This window comes from Tupaia chinensis, unplaced genomic scaffold (genome assembly GCF_000334495.1).
Source record: "Tupaia chinensis unplaced genomic scaffold, TupChi_1.0 Scaffold140218_1, whole genome shotgun sequence".
NCBI lineage: Eukaryota > Metazoa > Chordata > Mammalia > Scandentia > Tupaiidae > Tupaia > Tupaia belangeri.
Window position 1 is genome coordinate 925,172 of NW_006200097.1, and position 26,880 is coordinate 952,051.

The 26,880-nt window shown below is 40.9% G+C and overlaps 1 protein-coding gene across 1 annotated transcript; it reads left to right on the top strand.

The window, feature by feature from the left end:
- The first annotated feature begins 6,716 nt into the window (after positions 1 to 6,716).
- CUNH11orf97 (chromosome unknown C11orf97 homolog) lies at positions 6,717 to 24,890 on the top strand. Its single transcript, XM_006162592.3, has 5 exons — positions 6,717 to 7,440; positions 8,294 to 8,490; positions 12,512 to 12,616; positions 19,326 to 19,451; positions 24,732 to 24,890. The coding sequence occupies exons 1-5, from the start codon at positions 7,226 to 7,228 to the stop codon at positions 24,734 to 24,736; spliced, it is 648 nt and encodes a 215-aa protein (XP_006162654.1). The 5' UTR covers positions 6,717 to 7,225; the 3' UTR covers positions 24,737 to 24,890.
- Positions 24,891 to 26,880: the final 1,990 nt, after the last annotated feature.

The window sequence follows — 26,880 nt, forward strand, 5'->3', positions numbered from 1 at the left end:
GTGGTTATCTTCATTGGATCCATAACATTTATCCAATGCACACTGACATTGATTTCTTTTCTGCTCTTTTTCTGCGCTCCCAGTCTCGCGAGCAGTTTCCCACTGATTACTTAGTCCCTCTATGACTACTCACAATGGGTTTTCTCTTCTTGATACCAGAACTAAGAAAATAGAGAATCAGAACTGAACCAGCTGCCCTTTTCATCAATTAGTTATTTAAATACCCACCAAGGTTTGTCTCTTGTGAACAGGCTCACGTGACCCAATAACCCTAGATTAAGTAATAATGTCATTTGATACATGTGGCAGTTTTTTGTTGAGAAAAAAAAATGTTATCATCTCAGATAAAATAAGGGTAATATTTTTTAACTGAATCACTATGAAGAACCAAATTGCAAGAGTTAAGAAACTATTATTTTTATAATATTTGGCTAAGGCATGCCTCATTTTCAGAATATCAGTATCTCTGATAGAAGGGCTTTGGCAGAAAGTGAGAAGTTGCTTTTTGTTTAGTCAGGTCCAAGTTACATAATACCAAATGACAGGTACAGCCAACAGTGATGGCAGTATAGACCTCAATTTTTGGTGCTGATCCAAGAGAAATGTATTTTTAAATATCCCATATCCTGAGTCTTTGTTGAGTATTTAATATAGTGACATGTATTTTTATAAGAGGACATAACAGAATTTACATTAAAAGACTTAAATATACTCATGCAGGTCAGCTGTCTTCTCTACATACCATCACCAGTCATTTTTATTTTAAACCACAAAAACTAACATGTTATTTGAATCTTTATAAGTGAAAAAAAACACCAAAAACCCCATGTCTTCGTCTTTTTTTAGAACATAGACCATTTTTCATTTTTTTTTTTTTGAGAGAGAAATTTTTACTATAGGGTTTTTTACTATTAACTTTTAATATAAACTCGCTGGAGAAACAGAGAGACAGAAAGCGAGAAATCATCCTCCATGGGGATGGCCATGCCACAATCTCTTCTCCGTTCTTCTCTCGGTAGCTTGGGCATGTGCACACACACTTGTGCATCATAAGCTTTAAGCCACCAGGTACCGGACTTGAATCTTAGTCAACTACGTGGGAGTCCAGCAATGTGACCATTACACTATCTGCTGGTCCCAAACATAGACCATTTTCAGAAAATCAGTTGGCTTGGTGTTCAATCCATGAATGTAATGCACTGCCTCCCATACCACAATTTACACACTCCTATGTGTCCTACCTCGTGCTGGCCATCCTACCTGATGATTATTCTTTTCAGTCATCACACAACTATACCTTGGTCTATCTGCCGTCCAACTGCTGATAACTGCCTTATCCTGCTGGTTTGGACAGTTTTCATAAAGTCTCTTGATTTCACAAGAAATAAGTCATTTTTCCAAGGTCCCCATTTTATGCAAATAATAGACAATGACAACAGGAAAGGAATTTTAACACTGAGATGATTATTTGATTATTACGTTGGGACTAGAACCATAAAGTGGTTCAGGCTTTTGAAAAAACTATAGTGTGGCTAGTGAAAAAAGGCATAAATATATTCAAGAAAAATTAAGTATGTATTTTAACAAAATAGGCAAGTTCTTTTCTTCTTTTTAATCTGTGGTTATCTTCATTGGATCCATAACATTTATCCAATGCACACTGACATTGATTTCTTTTCTGCTCTCCCAGTCTCGCGAGCAGTTTCCCACTGATTACTTAGTCCCTCTATGACTACTCACAATGGGTTTTCTCTTCTTGATACCAGAACTAAGAAAATAGAGAATCAGAACTGAACCAGCTGCCCTTTTCATCAATTAGTTATTTAAATACCCACCAAGGTTTGTCTCTTGTGAACAGGCTCACGTGACCCAATAACCCTAGATTAAGTAATAATGTCATTTGATACATGTGGCAGTTTTTTGTTGAGAAAAAAAAATGTTATCATCTCAGATAAAATAAGGGTAATATTTTTTAACTGAATCACTATGAAGAACCAAATTGCAAGAGTTAAGAAACTATTATTTTTATAATATTTGGCTAAGGCATGCCTCATTTTCAGAATATCAGTATCTCTGATAGAAGGGCTTTGGCAGAAAGTGAGAAGTTGCTTTTTGTTTAGTCAGGTCCAAGTTACATAATACCAAATGACAGGTACAGCCAACAGTGATGGCAGTATAGACCTCATCTATCCCAGTAGACCACAGAGCAAGGCTGTTTAGTTCACTGAAAGTCAGAGCCTTGCTTGGGAATGGGTTGCATCCATGATATTATGTAAACTTTCCATTCTATGTCCAAAGAAGGTCCCATTCCTGATAAGGAGCTAAAAGTTCCTTTGTTTTCAGGCCTCAACACTCACCAGTGCTAGATAGCAAACTGTGTAAGAAGACATTTGTTCCATCCCCGAGGGCAGAATTTGTATTGTCTGCTCTCTTTAAACATTAAACTTTACTATTCTCAGTCCAGAGAAGGCACTCCTAATTGTGTTTTCAACTGTTATATAACCTATACTTCTCATTTTAGTTTAAGCAGGCCAAATAGCTAATCTGGAAATAAATCAACTCAAGGGCTTAATTCTTATTGACTTACATGCTTGAAAAAGAAGTGACTTTTGTCACTGTTCACATAGTGAAAAAACATACCAGGCACGTGTGTGTATGTACTCAAGATACCGAAAAGGAGAAAGGAGTTATAGCATGACCACCTCCCATGGGGAGTAATTTCTTGCTATCCCTTCCCCTCTTTTTCTCTTCAGTGAGCCTATGTACCATCTAGCCAATGAAAAAAGACAACAAGAAAAGATTTATAAAACCAAAGCCAACTATAGTTCCCCTGTAGGCCTAGGGGCTTCTATGTGGATGCCTCTGTGATGGCATCCACCACTATGCTACATGATCATAATCAAAAGCCAGAGGCTGCTCTGAAACTTCAATGTCATATGAAAGTGAAGTCTCTGGATCAACTCTGTATTTCTGATCAACACATATACTATCTTTACCCTGACTGAAATGACCTTGGGAATTAATGAAAACTGCCTGCAAAATATGATCGCTGTTACAGTTTGGATCATGGTTTGTCCCCCCGAGTGTTCATGATTTGGAATATGGTCTTAGTGAGAGGTGATGAGATGTCTCCCCTGAAGTTCAGGTGTTGGGACTTGCATGTATTGTAAATTCATTGAGTGAAAATGTAGTCCTTTCATGGTATTCCAGGGTGTGGTCTTTGAGTATGATAAACTCATTAGGCAGTGCCCCCATGACTGAGTTCTGCTGTGTATAAGGAGAGGCAATGAGGAGAACAATACATAGATATAGTCCACACTCCACTCTGCTCAAGGTTCTGCCTTCTGCCATTTTGTGGTATCTTCAGATTTTCCAGGCACCAGACTTGTGAGTCAATAAATCTCTATGTCTTTATGAATCACTCAGTCTCAGGTATTTCTGTTAACAAACCAATATTGGGCTAAGACAATCACCAAATTATGAATGATGTAATTAGCTTATCATGAGAGGCTCCAGTCCCTCTAGAATGACTAGATGACCATTCAACTTGTATAATATGAAGCATTTTCTCAAAGAGAATTTAAGGTCTATGTTTATTAAGCTCAGAAGACAGCAAACTAAGAAAGATTGAGTGTAGCTAATTGTTTTTAATTCCTGGATATTTCCCATTGAAACCCCAAAATTTCAATCTAGGAACATAACTGGAAATGATTTAAATCAGTGCTGTCACAAAGAAACATAATGGGAACCACATGTAATTTAAAGTATTTTTTATAATAGTCACATTAAAACAAAAACAAGTGAAATTATTTTTTAAATATATATTTAGCCTGATACACGCAAAAAATTCATTTCAACACAAAATATATACTTAAATTACTGTGATATTTTTACCTTGGAGGGTAATAAATCTTCAAAATACAGTGTGTATATTTAATAGTACAGCTGTGTTCAGACTAGCCACATTTCAGGTTCTCAATGGTCATGTTTGTCGAGTGGCTGCTCTTTTGATAAGTGCAGGGCAAGATGCCTGAACTTCCTGGAGGCATTGTCAGATGGTTAGAAGGAACACTAAACACATGTCAGACCAATCTGGAGTGTCACCTCTGAGTGACTTAGGGCAAATATCCATGGCAATAATAATAGCTAACAGAGTGCTTACTGTGGACCAGCTGTCCTGTGGGTGCCTCACATCCGTGATCTCATAGAAGCCTGCCAATAACCCTAAAAGGCAGATACCACTGTACAAAAGAAGACATTGGACTTATAGAAGTTAAGCAAATTGCCCATTGTTATACAGTCAGTGCAGAATGTAGGTAGGTTTCAAACTTTGGAGCTCTACCCGCTTTGCTCTCACCACACACTATTCACTATCTGACATCTCTGAGGGGCCTTCAAAGAGTTTGCGGAAAATGCCAATTATGAGAAATTTAATCATGGGTTTGCCTCCATCTAGTGGACATGTTGGCCTTTTTTTATTAATTAAAATGAAAAAAAAAATAAGCCAACTATACTATCATTATTGTACATTTTCAGTTTTTTGGGATTAAAGAAAAAGGGTAATCATAGACCAAACACTACATTTCATACTTATTTTTATCAAAAAGTTATTCCACAGAGAATTTGAGGAGGTGTATAATTGAAGACATACATATACTGATTGGAAATAAAGCTATTTAGAAGGAGTAAGTAGGGACCAACAGTTAGTGTAATGGCTATGTCGCTGGACTCCCACGTAGTCGACCGTGGTTCGCGTCCCGGACTCAGTGGCTTAAAACTCATGCTGGGCATGTGTATGTGCGTGCCCAGGATCCCAAGAGGAGAATGGAGGAGAATGGAGGAGAAGGGATTGTGGCGTGGCCATCCCCCCTGGGGGGGTGATTTCTCGCTTTATGTCTTGGTCTCTGTCTGGCGAGCGCACGCGCCCTATAGCAAAGAAAAAAAAAAAAAAGGAGTAAGTAGACATATACCTCCTAATTAATATAGTTTCTGCAATTAACAAATTATCTCCAATCTTTTTTCAGATTGGAGGACCAAAAAAGGAAAACAACTGTATAATTTTTTATCACTTGATCAAGGATTGGGTCATTGGAAAAGTCATTATGCATTTTTTTCATAGAAAAATATGTCATGACTTTTCCAATGACCCAATAAATCATATTTTTAATGTGTTCTGTTGTTCAGCATCATGTCTATAAAATTTTTCACACTATTTTTTTAACTAACATAGGCTTACTTCTGTATAATTTTGCACGAGTTTAAAATACGTATGGTAAATTTCTGAAATCTTGATAAATTCAACAAAACTAATATACCCATGTAACTGCCACTCAGCTCAATATCTAGAAAATAACCAGTAGCCCAGAAGCCTAGCTTGTGCTTCCTCTCAGTGCTCCTTCAAAGGTACCTGCTATTTGAAATTTCTATCACCATCGCTTAGTTTTGCCTACTTAAGTGATATAATTTATTATGTACAATAAATAAGTAAAAATAAAAGGAGTTGCAGAGAGGAGAAAACAAGTTACAATAAAATAATTTAAAATTCTCTAAAATGTAGGACATGAGTTTCTAGATAGAAATTATCTGCTGATTGCCCAGAAAATGTATTTAAGAAATTACCTTTATCATGGTGAATCATCATAAAATCTCAGAACAATGAGGATAATGACAAGATCCTCTAAGTTTCTAGGAAGAAAAATATGCCCTGTGTGGTGGGTCAGGGGTAGAATGACAGCAGAATTCTCTAAGGCAACATCAGATGGCAGACGATGACGCTGCAATGACTTTCACAATCTGAGGAAAACACATTTTCAATCCAGAGCTCTTTACCTAGCCAAGCAGCTGGGCTTCAGCCAGCCGGAAGAACAGGCAGTACAGACTGGAGCAGACCAGAAGTCCCTCCGGGAGGAATGTCATCAAAAAATGAAACTGATAGAGTTCCTCCTGTGTTTGAGCATATCTGGAGATTTACGCAAAGAGGAGTGTGGGAATGGATCGGTGATAAGGACATCACAAACCCTGTAATTGAAAAATCCTGACAATTACGAACTTCAGCCCATTGGAAGGTTGTACAGGAAGGAAAAATGACCATGGAACATTACAGAGCTCACTTGCAACTAGACTTTGCATAGTTACACTGACATAAACACTAAATATTGCTCTAGCCAAAATGTCATTGTATCCATATGGAGAATATGCTTGGGGCACTAAGTGTGTGTGAGGTAAAGAGCATGGAAAAAGGGGATCTCATCTTTCTAACTGGAAATCACTGTGATACATAAAATTTAAAAACATAAAAAAGGCAAGAATATGTGGTTATATGATTATAAATGCTAAGTTATCAGCCAAAAGATGTAAAAATGCTTGGGGATACAATGAAGGCATATGAGGTCTTCTGTATATGATTGCAAACCTTGTAGAGCTGTTTATAATATGATGCACGTTTAACTTTCGTAAAATTAATATCATAACTTAATTCATTTTTCTTTGTGATTGCAAAAACAAAACAAAAGCAACTCCATGCTTCGAATAACGCTCTGGATTGTCCCACTTGCGCTTCAAATCAAACTTCTCTGAATGTGATTTCCTCATCTGTAAAGTTAGTTACATGATTGAAATAGATCATGGATCCAAAAGTGCTTGGAAACTAAAATTGTTGCTTAATACTAATAATTTACAGTCCAAACGCTGGGAATGCTCAACATTCATCCATTTGACCAGGTTTTTGTGTAGCAGGGAGAGGAACCAGACAGAGCGCTGCGTGAACCCAGAGACAGCAGCACCTGGACTCACTTGTCCATCTCCTACCTCTTCCATTCTGGGTGGTGATCCGCTTTGGGGCTTTGTGGGGCAGACTTCTCCGGGTTTTCATTCCCGCTGTGCCACTCCTAGCTGGGCAGCCTTGGCAAGTGCCTTGGCTTGTCTACAGTAAATCTCGGGCTCCCTATCTGGGAACGAAAGAGCCTCTCTTGGGAAGCTGATCTGAGAAACAAACGAGAGATGAATGAAATTCGTTTGCTTTGCCCAATAACCCATGCAGCTTCCCAACTCAAACTTTCTTCGGCCAGACCGACGCCTAGGGCTGGGGAGAAGCCCGGGAAGGGCGTCTGGGGGCGGAGAGGATTCGAGTCACTATGGCAACCCGCGACGCCTGGCGTTCCGGTACAGCCCGCCGCGGAGCTGAGAAGGCTGGAGGGCCTCGGGCCGCATAGAAGACCCCAGCGGCATGCCGGGAGAAGAGGCGGTGGTGGTGTCCACGGCTGCGGCTCCGGAGGGGGGCCGAGACCGGGAGCAGCCTCTGCAACTCGCCGGGCCGGGGTGCGGGAATCGCAGGCGTGGAGAACGCGTGGAAAAGGAACTGGGGGCCACGGAAGAGGGACCTGAGGAAGCCACGATAGTTTGGGGACAGAGGGTGGAGCTGGAGCCGCTGTTCCAGCGGAGGTGATGGCACCTTGGCAGAGACCATAGGTCTATTTCCCCACGCTCCTCTTCACAATACAGGGGTCGCCCGCACCTTCAAGGAATCAGTAGTGACATTCTTCTGGGATTTAAAAAATACGCGCACGGAGGCATTTGTATATAATATATATATGCATGCACATTTACATATGCATGTACGTGTGTACGTGTATATATTGTGAGTATATACATATATACTTTCACACATGCATATGGAAACATGCAGATCATGTCACTAATTCCTTCATTGTCAGATCAGGAAATTGGGGTCTAGACACCCGAGAAGAGGCAATGACTTGTCCCCATCGTTCAGCCAGGGCTAAAACACTTCAATTCCCATCTCTTGGAAGGTCAGTCCATACACTTTTACCTGACTCTTAGACTCTCACAATTATGGTCCACATTTAATTGTATTTATTATTATTATTATTATTTTATTATCTTTTTAATTTACCAGAGAGGAACAGAGAGAGAGAGAAAATAAGAAAACAAGCCACCAGGTCTGAGACTTGAACCTCAGTTGGTCATGTGGGAGTCTCAACCACCATGCCACCTGCTGGCCCTGTGGGCTACATTTTAACACACTGCTGTTTTCTCTCTGCCTCCCCCCAAACGTATCCACTATGTTCAAATATGTCAAGGCAATCTGGAGCAACCACAGTCCCAGCCAACTACAAAGCTACAACCTACTTGGCTGTAACTTGAATGCTAGTCAGGTTGCAGCCCTCGTCCATATTGTTCTGTGAGTGTGCAGATATTTCATAGCCTCCTGCCCACAGGTGTTCAGTAGGTGCTAAGGAATGAAGTGAGAATAATAGGCTGAAGATGTTTCCAGCCCTCCTGCAGGCCTTCCTGATTGCCTCTCTGGAGAGCAGCTGGGGTTCTCTGGCTCCCTCTGTGCTGGCACTGGCCATCCCCAGAGGGAGGGTCGGGTTGAAGCATCTCAGTACTTGGCTTCTGTGAACAACACATTCTCGTCCCTGTCCCCCAGAGACCTCATCAACGAGTCAGTGGCAGAAGGGCTGCCTCCTGGTGACAGGGGCCTCTTCCCTCTGCATCAGCCTTGGTATGACAAGACACCATGCTTTTCGTTATTTTCCGCAGCGTGCAGAGGCCTTACTTAGAGCAACTACAATCGGTGTATGTAGGTAATAGAGAGTCCTTATTCATACTTAAAATTTTTTAAAAATGCAGAACCGTGGGTTCAAAATTAGGTAATAAAAATTTTATTTACAATAAGAATAAATAATACCTGTTAAACAAAAGAATTCTACCTGGGAACTTTCCCATTAAAGATGCTAGTAGCTAAAAGTTCTGTAGTTCTGTGGCTCTCGGAGTAAAAGGTGATATTAATTATTCATTCCTCAATTCAACATATATGGAATCTTTTTTTTTTTTGAGAGTTTTTTGCTATACGGCTCGTGTGCTCGCCAGACAGACAGAGAGAGACAGAGAGACAGAAAGCGAGAAATCACCCCCTGGGGGGATGGCCATGCCACAATCCCTTCTCCTCCGTTCTCCTCTCGGGATCTTGGGCACGCATGCACACACGCCCGGTGTGAGTTTTAAGCCACTGGGTCCGGGACACGAACCGTGGTCAACTACATGGGAGTCCAGTGACATAGCCATTACGCTAATTGCTGGTCCCGGAATCTTTTAATTTTAATTTAAATTTTGCTATAGGCCACATGCACTTGCCAGAGAGAGAGAAAGAGAGAGCAAGGTGAAGTGAGAAAGCACCCCCTATGGGAGGTGACCATGCTCAAATCCCTTTGCCTCCATTCTCCTTTTGGGATGTTGGGCATGCATGCACATGTGCCCAGCATGTTTTTCAGGCTGCTGGGTCTGGAACTCGAATGGTATAGTTGGCCATGTGGTTTTAACCACCATGCCACCTAGCTGCTTTAACCACCATTCCACCTGGCAAGCCCTACAAATGACCTTAAAGGTGACATTATGGGACTAGGAGAAGGCATAATGGTTACATTGCTGGACTCCCATGTAGTTGACAACGGTTCAAGTTCTGGACCCAGCGACTTAAACTCACACTGGGTGCATATGTGTGCATGCCCAATATTCCAAGAGAAGAATGGAGGAAAAGGGATCACAATGTGGCCATTTCCCTTGAAGGGTGAGTTCTCACTTTCTGTCTCTCTGTCTCTCTGGTGAGTGCATGCATCCTATAGCAAAAATCTCTCTTAAAAAATAATAAAGGTGACATTATGTCTGTAAAAGATTTGGTGGGTGCCTTCGTATAATTCAAGGATGTATATATGGGAAAGATACTTTTTCTGGGGATATTTGACAGTAGATCTGTGATTAGGGATTAGAAGCCTTTCCAATAATAGACAGTTGAAAATTGAGTGGGTACTTTGTGCAGTACGAACAGCTGCTCTCTACTTGAGCTGAGGCACAAACTCTTTGCACACCACTGCCCAGTGCTGTGAGCGCATGAACATCTGGGCACCTATGTTAGTTCATCACCCCCTCCCCCTGCAACTGGCCCAATACCTGGCACATAGTAAAGGCTCCATACACAGGGGCCAGCTGGTGGCATGATGGTTAAAGCAGCTGAATCCCATGTAGGCAAGTCCCCATTCGAGTCCCAGACCTGGCAGCCTGTAAAACATACTGAGTGCATGTATGCACATGCCTAAATCCTAAGAGGAGAATGGAGGAGAAAGGATTTCGGCATGGTCGTTCCCCCTTTGGGGGTGCTTTCTCTCTGTCTCTGTCTCTGGACAGTGCACACACCCTATAACAATATACATGTGTGTGTGTGTGTGTATACACACACATTTAAAAAAATTATTTGTAGGGAACCAGCAGTTAGCGTAATGGCTATGTCGCTGGACTCCCACGTAGTCGACTGCGGCTCACGTCCCGGACCCGGTGGCTTAAAACTCACACCGGGCGTGTGTGCGTGTGTGCCCAAGATCCCGAGAGGAGAATGGAGGAGAAGGGATTGCGGCGTGACCATCCCCCCTGGGGGGTGATTTCTCGCTTTCTGTCTCTATGTCTCTCTCTGTCTGTTTGGCGAGCGCACACGCCCTACAGTGAAAATCTCTCCAAAAAAAAAAAAAAAAATTATTTGTAGCGCTCTCGCCAGTCTGGCTGGCCACTTCCAACATTCTCCAACTAATTAAATCACTGAGCCCTGTATTCTAAATATGATCGGAATAGCACAGAGTGGTAGAACTGTAACTATGGGTTACAGTGAACTATAAACTATTAATATGTTTAGTAACCCTAGAAACAGAAGGTTTAGGAAGTTATTTTCTTAACTATAAACTCCAGGAAGTTACTTTCTCATTTATAAACTAGGAATAATGATGCTGGTTCATAGTTCATTCATTCTGAGAAAAATAATAGCATTCAAAAATTATAGTAATTGATTTTGGCTAACAACAGCAAAAAAAGCTGGAATAATATTGCTCCAAAAGGAAATCAGGAATAATGTTGTTCTTCACAGCACTTCTCAGCACTTAGTGATGGGGCTCCTCGCTGTCTTGATACACAAGCCATCTTTTGACCAGTCTGCTCAAAAAGTCAGAGGGTAACATCACGCTGTTGTTATGGTTTGCAGAATTAACTTTCTTTCTCTCTCCCTTCCTCTTCTTCCTTTCCTTCCTTCATGATCTCCCTCCCCTCTCCTCCCATCTTTCCTTCCTGCCCTCTTCTTCCTTCCTAACTTTCTTCCCTCCCTCCTTCCTTCTCCTTTCTCTCCCTCCTTCCTTCTTCTTTCCCTCCCCCTCCTTCCTTCTTCCTTTCTTTCTTTTCTGTTTTTCTGAGCAGGGGATATTGCCCCCACTAGCACCTTAATTCACTCTTAGTTTTCACAGTTCCTCAAATCGCCTTTGGTGATTCCCTCTGTTAATTTTCTTCGCAGCAGGACTGGAATTTGTCAGGAGATCCAAACCTGCAGCAGGGCACCCCTTTCTCTCTGCTGCCCACTTATATAGGCTTTGCTTCCATCCCAGCCAAGTCTATCAAACCCTTCTCTGCCTGAAGATCATGATTTTTACAGAAAAAGTTTAAATCTGAGACAGGCCGAAGTCATGCTGATCCCATCTTTTCTTCATGTGACTCGCGGCTTTGGGGAGATAAGCATGAGGCCCTCACACACAGGCCACGTATGTGAGGCTGTGTTTGGGTTTTCATGACCAGGAATGATGCAGAGCCACTGCCAGAAGCAGCAGGCCCCTTGCCCCATTGGGCCCTGTCTGCACCCAAGTGCAATTGACTCATCTGTGCTCTTCATTGCTTAGTCTGGAAAAGATGAGACATCTGCCATGTCTTTGTGAGTTCAAAATCAAATTTTAAATAACTAAACTATTTCATTGTTTATACTTTCTTTTTTTCTTTTCTTTTTTTTTTTTTTTTGTGAGAGAGATTTTTGCTGTAGGGCACATTGCTTGCTGGAGGGACAGAGAGACAGAAAGTGAGAAATCATGCCTCATGGGAGATGGCCACACTGTAATCCCTTCTCCTCCATTCTTCTCTGGAGACTTTGGGCATACCTGTACATGTGCCTGGAATGAGTTTTAAGCTGAAGGGTCCTGGATTCAAACTGCAGTTGGCCACATGGCCTTAACAGCCCTGCCTTCTGCTGGTCTGGTTGCTTAAGTTTTCTACAAGCCCCTTGAATTAGCTTTGGGTACTGAAGCTAGAACTACTGGTTCTCTGACCTTCAGATGACATGGGGGGGAGGGTGTGCTGCTTTTTCCTCCCCATCTCTCTGTCTCTTTGTCTCTCTCTGGCAAGTACATGATCCCTCTAGCAAAAATAAGAATAAATAAATAAAGAGTCCGAAACTTAGCCCACAAATTCAAGAATGACACGAAAGTATGAAGTCCCTTCCCAAGAAACAAAAGTTACATTGAATAAGATCTTCCCAAGATAGAACCTGCAGGGTGAATCATTTGATATTTGTATAAAATGATATGCAGTGTTTTTTTTTTTTTGTATAAAAAAAGTAGTTATTCATATAGGTGTAATGGCTATAAAGTTGGACAGAATTTCTAAGTAACCAATTTGGTCAATGCCTTTATAGGGAAGAAATTTTTATATTGTGAGCCACATAAGAGAGTTAAGGAAGTGCTGGAAGAAGAACTTTATATGAAGAGAGATGAATGCCACATTAAAAATCCACCTGCAGGTAATCTCAGTGACAAATGAAGTATACTTGTGAAATGAATATGAAATCGCCTTTTGACGTCAGGGTGATTATATGACTTATTACAAAACCATAACTATCAAAAGAAAAATGGGCTCTTGGGAAATTCTTGAATTATCAATATAATTATTTGACCTATGTCCAAATAAAAACCTTTACATTTAGAAAAAAAGATATCAGTATGTACTTTGCTATCCCACCTTTTTTCTGGGAGGAATTATTTCTATTTAATGACAAGTAGAATTTTTTAATACCCTGAAAAACAATAATAGCTTTGAACTCTATCAATATTGGTATAACCAGGACAATGGTTCCTAAACCTCAGGTTCTATCAGAACTACGTGGGCTCTTTTAGGTTACTGGGCCTCAAACTATAGTCACCCATGTGGGAATCCAGCACCTTAGCCACCTTAGCTGGATTCCCACATGGGTGACTATAGTTTGAGTCCCAGTAGCCTGAAAATCACGCTGGGTATGTGTACATGCATGCCGAAAATCTTGAGAGGAGAATGGAGGAGAAGGGATTGCAGCATGGCCATCCTCCCTGGGAGGTGATTTCTCACTTTCCCTCTCTCTGGCAGCAAACATCTAAAAATAAAATAAACTAAATTGCCGGGCCATCCTGTGGCCTGGTGGTCAAGGAAGTTGGATCCCACATGGCTGACATTGTGGTTTGAGTCTTGGGCTCAAGAAGTGGCTTGAGAAACACTCTGGCCACATGTGGGTGCATGCCCAAAATCCTGAAAGGAAGGAGAAAGAGAGGAGAATGGATTATGCTCTGACTGTGCCCCATGCTTTCTTGCTCCTCTCTCTCTCTCTCTCTCTTCTTCTCCTCCTTGATCTCCTTTTCCTCCCCTTTCTCTTTCTCCTCCTTCTCGTTCTTCTCTCTCCCTCCCCCCCTGCCCTCTGGCAAATTTTTAAAAAATAAGAAAAGCTGTTTGTTGAGCCCCACCCCTAGAAGTTCTATGAAGTTCCCAAGTGATACTGATAATACTGTAATTTATAATAGATTTGCTGCCCCGATTGCAAATCACTGACCCAGCAGTGTCTAAGTCATTTAAATAGGTCAAACCATGCAGCGTTTTATCCCGTAAACACATAGTGTATGAGTTAGGAATTGGATTTGATAGCTCTCATTGGTGGCTTATGTCTTCTAGAAGCCCCACAATCCCTCACAGATGTCTCTTGAAACTGCTACTGTCCATCATTTTCACAGCACCTTCTCAAAAATTACTAGGTGCATGTTTTATGGTCTTCCAATCATCAGGTTTTTGTAGCAATACTCTTGGGTACCAGTTGCTAGGTATAGACCAGACTCCTATACTCTGAGAACTTGATGTTTTCTGGGCAGACTTATTGAATAACCTGCAGGTGGGGCCCTAACTCAGAGAGGATTCCTAAAAGCAGATGCTGCAGACCCAGAGCTGTATCTTTTTTAGACTCCATAAGTATATGCACACTTCATGTTTCTAAGCCAGCTACCGAAACTTTCTGTGCCTTCTTGAATCACTCATCTCTACAAAAGGAGAGACCATTTGCTTGTACAACTTTGAAGAAAGTTTTAAAGTCTATGTCGCACTCTATAAATGAATACAGCATGACCTACAAATTTCTGCTGTGAAACCCAGCCTACATGTATGATTTCCCTGGTAGTTAAAACATTTTTAATCTATGCTATTAGATTGTGGATTTATCTTTATTATTTTCAAAAACAATATAAAAGCTAATTCATATATTAGCCATATTATCCTTATTAGATACATTTGATTATGAGATAGGCTGAGTGAATAGAAAATATCCTTTGGTTTACAACAACTCTTTTCTAAGCTACGTTGAAATATCCCTCATATAAAATATTACAGAAACTGTCTGGCCTACATTTTTTATAACATCCACTAGAGGTCGCACAGAGGTAGTCTTTTAGCACCGAACAATCTCAAAACCGACGAGAGATTTTTTTTTTTTTTTTGAGTTTCAATTTTTAAAGGGCTCTCTGTACTCATGGAAATGAAACCTACTTTTCAGTTTTTTCCTATAATAACTAGAAGCCTTATGTTCTTGGCTAAAATAGGAACTAGCATATAGAGAAGGTTGCAGTCTGGTCACAGAGTGGAAGCAGCCCTAGGCTAGCCATTGGGACCTTCTAGTTCAGAGACTGTCGTGACACGTCCCTTTAAATATCTGACAGAAGCTATGGCTTCTCACCCTGGAAGACACAATTTGTCATATATGACCAAAATTCTGCAGAAAACTTTTAGGGACTTGTGTGGCTGATCTAATGGCTATTTCTAGACATTGAGAGTAAGTACCCTTGACCCACCATCTCCACCTCTTTTCTCATCGGTTGTTCCTTCACCTAGTCCAATTAGACTATCATTCCCATGAGTCCAGGGAAATGGTTCTTCTTCAGCTTGCAGATAGCTAGCCTCTTAAAGGTCAAATCTGAGGAGTCCTCCAGCATACTCAACCTCTCTGTGGCATCAGACACAATCATTTCCTCCTCCCCTCTGAAAACACTTTCTCACATTGGCCTCCAGGTCATGACATGCTAACCTCTACTGCCACTCTTCCTCTGTCCTCCGGGCTGATTCTCTCTCCTCCTTGCCTTTAAATTGGGAGAGCGCAGCCTCTCCACAGGTGCTTCACTTTATCTATACTCCCTGCTTGGGTCAGCCCACTTAGCCCATTGTACTGGATTGTCTGAAAAGTCGTGACGTGTTTTTCTATGTAAAAATGAGTCCTGATTTTCCATCGACTCAATATTTATGACTGCAAAATGTTTACCTCTAGCTTCTACTTTCCTTTTTTCTTCAAATCCCTAAAGCCTACTTGACTCTTAGATGTCCAATAGGCCTCTTCAATTTAACATATCCAGAATAGAACTGTTACCTTGTACCCCAGCTTTTAAAACCCCACTCTTCTATAGGCCCTGTCCATATCAAAGAAATGATACTATCATTCACTCAGCTGATTAGGCTAAACACCCAGAAGTCAATTCACCAAACTCCATAGCCACTCCATCGGCTAATCCTGCCAAAATATTAGGTTGTCAGGAAAATTTCTAAGAAAAATGGGTCATGACTTCCCCAACAACCCAAGATATCCTAAATCTCCCCAGCTGCACTCTGTCCAAGCTCACTGTCCTTTGCAGGCTCAGCAATAGTCTCTTTAACAGCTTCTATTATATATCGTCCTCTGTAGTCTGTTTCTTACACAGAAACCAGAAGGCTCTGTTACAGACATAAACCATACTTACTCATGGAAGGAAGGAAGGAAAAAGGCAGGAAGGAAGGAAGGAAGGAAGGGAGGAAGGGAGGAAGGAAGGAAAGAGGGAAGGAAGGAAGGAAGGAAGGGAAAAAAGGAAGGACGGAAGCAAAGTTAAAAATTACTTGAAGTTTTCTTCCTCTGGCCAAGTCTCCAACATGTTTACACAGGGAAATACAGAAGGCATGGCTCTAACCTGGCTGTTCAAGTTTTAATGTTCATTACTCACAGTCTAGGAACAGCAAAAGGGTACACAAATATTTTTAAAGAAATCATTCACCCTTTCCTGTGAGTACAAACCAGGTCTCGCTGACTGAAATCTTTGCCACAAAGGTATGGTTTAGTCATTTTAAAATCGAGGAAAAAAATGCATCTGAAACTGTCTCTGAGTAGAAGAGGTTGGGGGTATGAGCAGGGAAGAAGAGATAAGAATCTCCAGAAGACTGGGTCGATAGGTGGCATGGTGGGTGAGGTACTGGACTGCCACATGGCTAACTATGATTCAAGTCCTGGACCTGGTGGCTTGCTTTCTCACTTTTTTTGTCTCTCTCTGGTGGGCACATGTGTCCTGTAGCAAATTATAAAACAAAAACAAACAAACAAAAAGACAAATAAAATTTAATAAATAATTCTTTAAAAAAAACAAAAGACTTTCTAGAAGATTCTCCTGTGCTAGCTGCCCTTTTCCTTTTCAGGCTAGACTGCCAGTATTGAGGTCTCCCTGGCTCTGCTTCCCCCTTTGTCTTCCCTCTTCCTTCCTTCCTTCCTTCCTTTATGCCCAGAGCTAAGGGAGTTTAGTGTCTCTTAAAGTCAGCAGCTGCCTCAGAGGGTGTCCATACTTCTTTTTAGACGCTTCTTCCAGTAAAATGTATCACCTTCTGTAACCTCTTCATCCAACCATTATGTCAAATGGAAACAAAACTACTTTTTCCAGCAACTGCTATCCTAAATCCAGTAATATTTGTATGTAACTATATCTTGCTTTGAGTTTTTGTGTATTTCTGAGCATCAACATTTACATTTCAGGTATTTCTTCTATTAAGTTATGAGCTTCTTGGTATTCATGTGATTGCATCTGAATGAGTGCAGCTGTTTCACTATTACAAGTCTTCCTATTTTGATATAGTTCGTCTGCATGGTTCTCTCTCCTGATTTCAAACTCCATTTGCCAGACCTTCCCCTAGTGTGGACCCAATTTAAATCTATTTCTCTGGTCTCTTACAGGGGATTGGGCATAGAGGTTATTTAATAAATGTTTTGGGGGCCCTACATTTGAAAGTCTATTACTCAGAGGCTGAGAGCAGCCCTGTTTTAAGTCTGGATAAAAGAGGAAGCTGGCTTGAATGGCGGGGGGAAGATTTAGGTTAGATATAAGCAACAGTGTAAACTTTGTAAGCTCTTGACAGAAGGAGAGAGATTGTGGAGTCTTCCTTAAAGGGCTTTGAAAAAAGAAGAAAAGAATCTTTTTTTTTTTTTTTTTTGGAGAGGTTTTTGCTATAGGGCGCGTGTGCTCACCAGACAGAGAGAGAGAGAGAGAGAGAGAAAGCGAGAAATCATCCCCCAGGGGGGATGACCACGCCACAATCCCTTCTCCTCCATTCTCCTTTTGGGATCTTGGGCACGCACGCTCACGCCGTATGAGTTTAAGCCACCGGGTCCGGGGCTTGAACCACGGTCGACTATGTGGGAGTCCAGTGACATAGCCATTATGCTAACTGCTGGTCCCCCCCCCAAAAAAGAAGAAAGAAATCTTGACAGAGAACTTTAGCTACACCACTCAGGAGTGGGAAGGGAGAGGCACGCACTGACATTCAGCTTAGGGCCTGTAGAAATGGGATCTGAGTCCATGCTTGGACAGAAAAATCATTGTTACTGTAAAAATAATAGCTGTCCCATATTGGGTACAAAGCACTTTATATCCTCTCATCTCGTCCTATGACAAACCTTCCAGGTAGATGCTTTACATATTTTTGAAATGAGGAAACTGAGATACCATGGGTTAAATAACTTGTACAAACTCAAACAACTGGGGGACCAGCAGTTAGCGTAATGGCTATGTCGCTGGACTCCCATGTGGTCGAACGTGGTTCGAGTCCCGGACCCGGTGGCTTAAAACTCACACCAGGAGCATGTGCGCGCGTGTCTAAGATCCCAAGAGGAGAATGGAGGAGAAGGGATTGCGGCCCCCATCCCCCCCAAAAAAAGAAAATCAAACAACTGGGAAGTGATGGCATTGAGACTTAAAAACCTAGATCTCCTCTGAGCCCAAAGACTGTGCTCCTGGTTAGTCCTTGGTGTGGAATCCTTTACGGAGGGATCAAATGTCAATGGTGATGTCAATGTGCGTCCTTGACTCTGAGGAAAACATTGGGTATTAAAATTTGCAACCTCAGAAAAGGGGGGAGGGGGGAAGCACTAAGCTGAATTTATCACCTTACTTGACTTGGAATGTAGTTTTCTACAAAACACAGTCGCCAAATGCTTGTTGACTGACTCTCAAACTAAACAAGTGATTTTAGGATATGGAGGATAGTCCAGTGGCAGCCAGTATAAACCTTATTGAAGAACGTCAGGATTCAACCCCGTGATTTTCCAGGTACCCACGTGCAGAATTACTTTGCAGATTTTTGCTATGGTCTTTTAAATGTGGGATTTGGTGAGTTTGTTGTGATCTCTTTCAAGGGGGAGATTAAACACCATCTAGATTGTGGCTTTTAGAAGAGTTTTGGTTCTACTGGATGAGTTAATGTGGGAATTTTGGATTCTGCCTTTTTTTTTTTTTTAAGATTTTTTTGCTATGGGTGTGTGCAAACGCCACAGACAGAGAGAGAGAGAAAGAGATAGGGAACAGTGAGAGGGGGAATGGTCACATTGCAATCCCATCTCCTCTACTCTCCTCCTGAGATTTTGGGCATGCACACACACGCACTTAGCATAATTTTCAAGCCTCTAGGTCTGGGACTTGAACCATGTCAGCCATGTAGGAGTCCAGCACCTTAACCCCATGTCACCTGCTGGTCCTGGCACTACTATCTTTGGAAATATTTCTACTTATGTAGGAATTAAATCAAAATCAGATAAGATTGACTGAATAAATTCTATGTGATAACTATTATTTATTTCTAACCTTTCTGCATTTTATGAATGTTTCTATACTGACTTTTCATCCATGTTTAGTCTCAAGTTAAATTATCTCATAGCACTGTAGGGGTTCAATTGCATAGGAAATACTTGAATGAAAGAAATGGAATAAAATAAATCATTAAATGATTAATAAAGACCTTGGGTAGTTTGATCAATTAAACCAACTAAACCTCTACCCAAGTAATTTTTTTTTTTAAATCACCAAGTAAATACTTTAAAAATATTTGGGGCTAAAAAGAGAATGTGCTAATAATCATCATTATGCTTTTGAAAATATTGACAGTGACCCTGGAAGGGATTTGGAGCATTAAAAGGAATCTCCCTGTGGGAGGCTTGATGCCAGGAATGCAGAGCAGAAACAGTTTACTGCCACAAGCCAAGTACTATTCCAGGCACGGAGGGCTGAGAAGTAAGACCCCAAAATCTTTGACTTCTGCTGACGCCCCTCAGGGTACTGTGCAGTTTACAAACCAGTGGTGTAAGCTCTGTTTAAAGTTCTCAATCAATGGTGCAGCGGTAGCACAAGTCCCCTGTGTGGCTGGAAGTCACTTGGCTGACCACAGGTTGGGATCCCTGGGTCTGCTAGTAGACTGACAGGGCACAGGCATGGCCACCCAAGATCCTAAGGAGCTGGAGGGCTGGGGAAGGGCGATTGCATCATGCAAGACCCTATTGAAAGTGCTTTTCTCTCTCTCTGTCTTTGTCTTCCCCTTTCTCTTGTGCATGTATGTGTTGCCTGCAGGCATGCACTCTCTATCATTAAAAATTTTTTCATTAAAATAATTAAAATTCAACCTTCCTTGCATGCACTCTCTATCATTAAAAAAAAATTTCATTAAAATAATTAAAATTCAACCTTCCTTGGGCTTGTTTCTCTCAGGTTACAGTTTAGCCACATTATGTCATTACGAAACTCAACAGTAACAGTTCCGCTAACTGATTTATCCCCATGGAAGCAATAAACGTTCCTACTCTGAGTTACATTCATGACATTTTCCTTCACTTTTTACTTAGTACACAGACTCTGGGGAGAAGAATCATGTATTTTTCCTAGATGGATGATCTTTATTAACTAGTGGAAATGAGGAAAGGTAGATGAAAAAATTAAAGAAGAACAAGGCAGTTACTTCGCTTTGCTCCTTTAGATGTCCCATATTCTAGGTAAGAGGCCAGCAGGCAGGGCCTACTGTTCTGTTCCACAGCAGACATAAACTGTGGAACAAAATATTACTCAGAGCTCACTGTCATAGCCACTGTCTGCCAAGAACATTTGGAGCAGGATGCAGGGAAGACAGAGGTCTGACATGGAAGCACATGTCCAGATAACCTAGGGCCATGCAGCTCGGTATATGAGTCCTGGAAATTAACCCACCATCAGAAGAGAATTCTGGATGAAAGGGAGAACTGACTAAAAGCCAAGCCTGGGTACTCTTAACCAATGAATCAGAATAACAAATGTAATAGCATTGCATGTTCTACCTTCCTGATAAATATCAAAATACACGATATTCGATTTAATCTTCATAATAGTCACATAAAACAGGTATAATTCACTTTATAAATAAGGAAGTTGAGGGGGACCAGCAGTTAGTGTAATGGCTATGTCGCTGGACTCTCACATAGCCGATCGTGGTTCGAGTCCTGGACCCAGTGGCTTAAACTCATGCCGGGTGCGTGTGCGTGTGTGCCCAAGATCCCGAGAGGAGAATGGAGGAGAAGGGATTGTGGCGTGGCCATCCCCCCTGGGTATTTCTCACTTTCTGTCTCTCTGTCTCTGTCTTTCTGGCAAGCACAGCACCCTATAGCAAAAACCTCTCCAAATAATAATAATAATAATAATAATAATAAAGAAATTGAGGCACAGGGAAGTTGAATAACTTACCCAGGGTTGCTCAGCTAGTGAGTGCTGGGATTTGAACCCAGATAGCCTGCCTCCAGAGTTCATGCTTTCAACTAGTAGGCTCTACTGCTTCTTTGAGCCAAATGGCGCTTAGGAGCTGTGGTGTCTATTGAATCTGGAGACAGATGAGAGCTCACAAGAAGTTGCCACAATGGGGAGAGTTCCATGGAGGCCAGAAAAGCAGCTTCTGGAATATGAATTCAGTGTGTTTGTTGCGGGGGAGGGAACTGCCAATAAAAAAGTGAGATACTAGTTAAAAAGCAAGTAAAATTAATTTCTAATGGAGATTCATGTAGTTATGGAATCCTGGGTTCGATAGTAATAGAGTAGTAGTGCCCACTGTTTACCATGCACCCGGCATTTGTGTGAGTGAGTGTGTGTGTGTTTTAAAGAGATTTTTGCTATGGGGCACATGCAACCACTGGAGAAACAGAGAGACAGAAAGCAAGGAATCACCCCCTTCCCCCGGGGGGATGGCCACAGTCCCTTCTCCTACACTCTCCTCTTGGATTTTGGGTACAAACACGTGTTCAATGTGAGTTTTAAGCCACCAGGTCCAGGACTCGAACCATGACTGACTGCATGGGAATCCAGTGACATAATCATTACACCATCAGCTGGTCCCATAAGTATTTAATGTAGTTACATAATCCACCCTATCACATGACGTGAGGGTTATAATCTCTATGTTTTGGAGAAGAAAGCAGAGGCATGCAGACATTACATTACCTAAGATCCCATGTGTAGGAGGTAGTGGAGCCAGAATGATAAACCTGTATCCATTTGGTTTCCATGACTATGCCCTTAACCATTGGCTTCTAAGACTGTGCCATTAACCATCATGGCAGAAAACCTAGTCACTGGACAACAAGGGTGGAACTAGTCGTAGGGTCACGGTTAAGAAGATGAAATTCCAGAGTTACTGGAATACAAGGTTAGGAATCTGGGAACAAAGATGTCAGTGTCCTGGAATAATGGCTGATTCACCAAAGTCTGTTGGGGGTTGCTGTTTACCTCAACTTTCCACTCAGTTTGTCAGGTTCCATTTATATTGGGTAAATCCATCATTCTGGGAAAAGTCATGAAGCAATTTATTTTAAGATGAATAGCTTTCTGAATGCATATTATAAGACTGACTGAAGAACAAATTAGTTTTATTTGAAGATATATATAAGTCTAATAAGTTACTCAATTCATCCACTGGGGATATATTAAAAATATGTACTTTATTTTTTTTTACCATAATTTCATTACTTTCACCTGTACAATCTAAGAGGACTGAAGACAAATTAGTTTTATTTGAAGATATATAAGTCTAATAAGTTACTCAATTCATCCACTGGGGATATATTAAAAATATGTACTTTATTTTTTTTTACCATAATTTCATTACTTTCACCTGTACAATCTAAGAGACTTGCTCATGGCTCTCACTCACTGTTATTCCACGCTACCTTCCAAGCAGCTCCCTCCAAGCCTCTACACTGATCATATTACAGTATGTAACTGTTACTTATGTGTATGTTAGCTTCATTTTTTTAAGTTACCAGATACATTTTTACCATATGATATGAGCCCCTACCCTCTACCATATAACCACAGCCAAGCAATCTATATGAGACGGATAACTAAGAATTAGACATTAATTATTATCAATGAAAAAAGAAAGATGCCAGGCACAGAAATAATGCAAAATGAACAGAACCCACAGATAACTTTCAGGATTTGTCAGTGGTGATCCATACACCATCAAAAGTCCCATCAAGGCAGGGACTGTGTCCCTTTCACTCACCTCTGTGTCCCTGGCACAGTAGATGCTCAGTTGCCCCTTGTCATGAGAATGCCCAACGAATGAATGACCCAGGAAATACATGCTGAATGCTTACTTTATGTTCAGAATCTTCCTCCTTCACAAAAAGTTTATGGTCTCCCCCAGTTTTGACTGCATAACTATATAGAATGCAAACAATAAAGGGGAAAGAAGGGAAACTTCTCTCTTCAGGGCCTGAATCATGAAACGCTGCATAGATTTTATGCATCTTGGAACTAACACTTTCAAAGAGGACTTTTCTGTGGATCACCATGAAATTCCCAGGAACTTTTCCCATATCGTGTGATTCAATTAAATAATTCATACCTTAGGATCACCCTGTCGCCTAAGTGAGCTAGATCCCACATGGCCTACCACACTTTGATTCTGGTCCAGTGACTTGAAAAACACATGAGGCCCCAGTTCATGCGTGCTCCAAATCCTGACAGGATGGAGAAAGAGAGGAGAAGGGATTCTGGTGCACACACGCCACACTGAGGGATGCTTTCTCCCTTTCCATCTCCCTGTCTCTAGTGAGTGCACATGTGTGCCCTTTGGCAATTAAATAACAACAAAAACAGATACTTCAAACTTCACTGCATATTTTTAATATTCACTTTGCTCTTTTCTCACTTTAATGAGCACATGATTGTGGTAGTTGTGACAAACATCCAATATGCATCACTTAAAATTTAAATTTAGAGGGGCCAGCAAGTGGCACGGTGGTTAAGGGTATTGGACTCCCCCATGGCCGACTGTGGTTCAAGTCCTGGACCTGGAGGCTTGCTTTCTTATTTTTTTTCTCTCTCTCTCTGATTCTCTCTCACTCTCTCTTTCTTGCTCTGTTCCTCTCTGGTCAAACTAAAATAAATCAATAAAGTTAAATAAAATGATTCTTTATAAAAAATTTTAATTTAGAAGCATGTCCATTTACTTGTAGTTCTAAAATATGTTTTGGTTACAGATTGCAAATCATCTACTTACTTCATCATACTAACAAGTTTTATTCATTTACTTGATCATTTCTTTTAGGGGAGGGTAGAGGTTTTTTGCTATTAGGGCACATGTGCTTGCTAGGGAAAGGAAGAAAAAGAGACAGTGAAAGGGAAAGTGAGAAATAACCCCAGGGGAGGATGGCCACACTGTAATCCCTTCTCCTCGGTTCTCCTCCCAGGATATTGGGTATGCACATACATACACATGCTCAGTGTGAGTTTCAAGCCACTGAGATCGGGACTCCAACCATTGTTGACCATGTGGGAGTCCAGCGACGTAACCACTATGCCTTCTGCTGATCCTACTTGATCATTTCTTATTCTGTGCCATATAACCAACCAAAATCAAACATAAACATAAAACCCCAGATAGTCGTCTAGCCCAATGCTAAGCTTAAATGTGCCTACAAAGCACATGGGTATCTTATTAAAATTTGCATCTTTTTTTTTTTTTAAAGAGATTTTTGCTATAGGAAGCTTGAGCTCGATGGAGAGACAGACAGAAAACAAAAAAAGTCCCCCATATCGGGGGGGGGGGATGACCATGCCGCAATCCCTTCTCCGTTCTCCTCTTGGGATTTTGGACATACACACACCTGCACCCATGCCCAGTCTGGGACTTGAACCACAGTCAACTACGTGGGAGTCCAGTGATGCAACCATCACACCATTTGCTGGTCCCATAAAATTTAGATTCCAATATAGTAGATTTTGGATGGGGTCTGAGATTCTGCATTTCTCACTGGCTACCGGTTGTTGGTAACGCTGCTTAACTGGAACCTATCTCCAGGAGCGTCTAGAAGATTGAATAGTGGTTTTTCCAGTCATTGGGATCACACTGGTGGGGCTCTTATATTCTGTTCTACCAAATGTAGTACTGCCAGGACCACTAAGTTAAATTTAGATCAAAATGAGGTTGGGATTCAAGAGCATCCCTCCAATTTAAAACTTACTTATTTGTTCACATATTTTGTTTTACTCTAGGATAAGGTGAACACAATTTTTCATTGGGAAGGAACCTCTTTCTCCTAATGTCTGAAGAACAAAGAAGAAACCCAAGTTTGTTTCATGACTTAAGATGTGTAAGGAAAAAAAATGTATATTACTCTGCAATTCCTATTATTGGTACTAATACCTATTTATAAATTAATCCAAAGTAATAAAAGACTATTAGTAATGTTTGATAAACATCTGGAAATTATGAAAGAAAATATTATACCTATTTTTAGTTGTCACAGTTTGAATACATTGGGCTTCTACTGTAATTCAGCTTATTCCATTAAATATGTGAAACCGTGCTGAAATTAAGGCATTTTATTGAGTTTTATTTCCAGATAAACATTATAAACCTAAACCTCTTACTATAGTACAATGTGTCTATCCATTACCAAATAAATAATAATTAAATCCAAGCATAGATCATTGTTAGACATCAATGAAAAGTCTTTGACTTAGAAACAACATTTTTATTCTAGCATTGGTAGATATCATAATTTCCCTAGAATGGGTTCACTAAGATAGAATGGAGTCAGAAAATTTATGAAGAGAGCTAAAAAAAAAATTAATAATATTGCTGGATTTCAAAGAGGTTAAAAAGGCGTTTCTCCTCAACTTTGACAACTGATATATGTGTGTGTGTATGTGTGTGTGTGTGTATATATATATATTATAACTCAATTTTCAGAAGCAACCACTTCTGGATATATTTTATAATTTTTGTATGCATATGCATACTCTACCTGATTGAAACCACACTGTAAAATATATACATTAATTATCCTTTTTTCCTTTTGAGAGGTTTTTGCTATAGGGTGCGTGCGCTCGCCAGAAAGACAAAGAGAGACAGAGAGATAGAAAGTGAGAGATCATCCCCCGGGGGAGATGACCACGCTGCAATCCTTTTTCCTTCTTTCTCCTCTCGGGATCTTGGGCATGTACGCACACGCACCCGGCATGAGTATAAGCTACCTGGTCCAGGACTCGAACCGCGATCAACTACATGGGAGTCCAAGGACATAGCCATTACACTAATTGCTGATCCCTTAATTATCCTTTTTAACATAACATTACATTTCTCATTCATTACAATACCACTTTAAATAATAATATTAAAATTTCTTGGATCCAGATAGTAACATTAAAATGTTGTGGAGCCAAATGGTACCTATAGCCCCAGCTAATTAGGAGGCTAATTATAAACCTTAGAAGGATTTGCAACACAGTGAGACCCTGTCTTAAAAAACGAAAAACACGGCGCCAGCAGGTGGCATAGTAATTAAAGCACTGCACTCACACATGTCTGACCATGTTTCGAGTCCTGGACCTGGAAGCTTGAAAATCACACTGGGTACAGGGCTGAGCAGCCCTGAGTTGCAGCCCTCATCTTCCAACCTCATTGGTCCATTCTCTAGAAAGGTAGAAGAAAAAACCTTTTTTCCTATTTTCTTCTCTCTCTCCTTTTTCTTTCTCTCTCACTTTTCTTTCAATCTTTTTTTCTTTTTTTTTTTTGCTAATTCTTTACTCTCCTCCCCCCCATATAGGACAGGGCATTGCAGGGAGACATCTACATCTGAGGTCATTGTGCGGTTTTACATTTTTTTATCTGTCATGTCTTGTTTCTTTTCTTTTTTCTGTATTGTATTTCCTTCTTCTATTTTATTTTCTCATTTGGGGGCTCCGCTTCCTACCAGTGACTGGATAGACAGGTCTAGGTGCATAGTAGCCAAACCTCTGAATTTTGCTAGGCTCAGAGAAATCCTCACCCCCACTGAACCAGTGGCAAAAGGTAGATACTCCTCTCCATAAATCTGACCTCAGATCTCCTCCAGTGGGTACCAGTAGAAAAGAGAAATTGGCACAGAAGTACCTCACACTAAAGGGAAACACACAAGTTCACAGTTGCAGAAAATTAGTCAAACAAATTAGCCAAAATGACCAAAAATTGGAGAAGAGTCTCTAGTATGAGAAAACCAAGTTATATGTCTCCAACAAGGAGACATAGTAATTTATCTCCAAGTATGGAAATCAGAGGAAATGAGTGAAATGTCAGATATGGCAACTACACATTATGAGATGGACGAGAAAAGAGACATTGAATTCCAGATGAGGAAGTCCTTTCATGACCTGAAGGAGA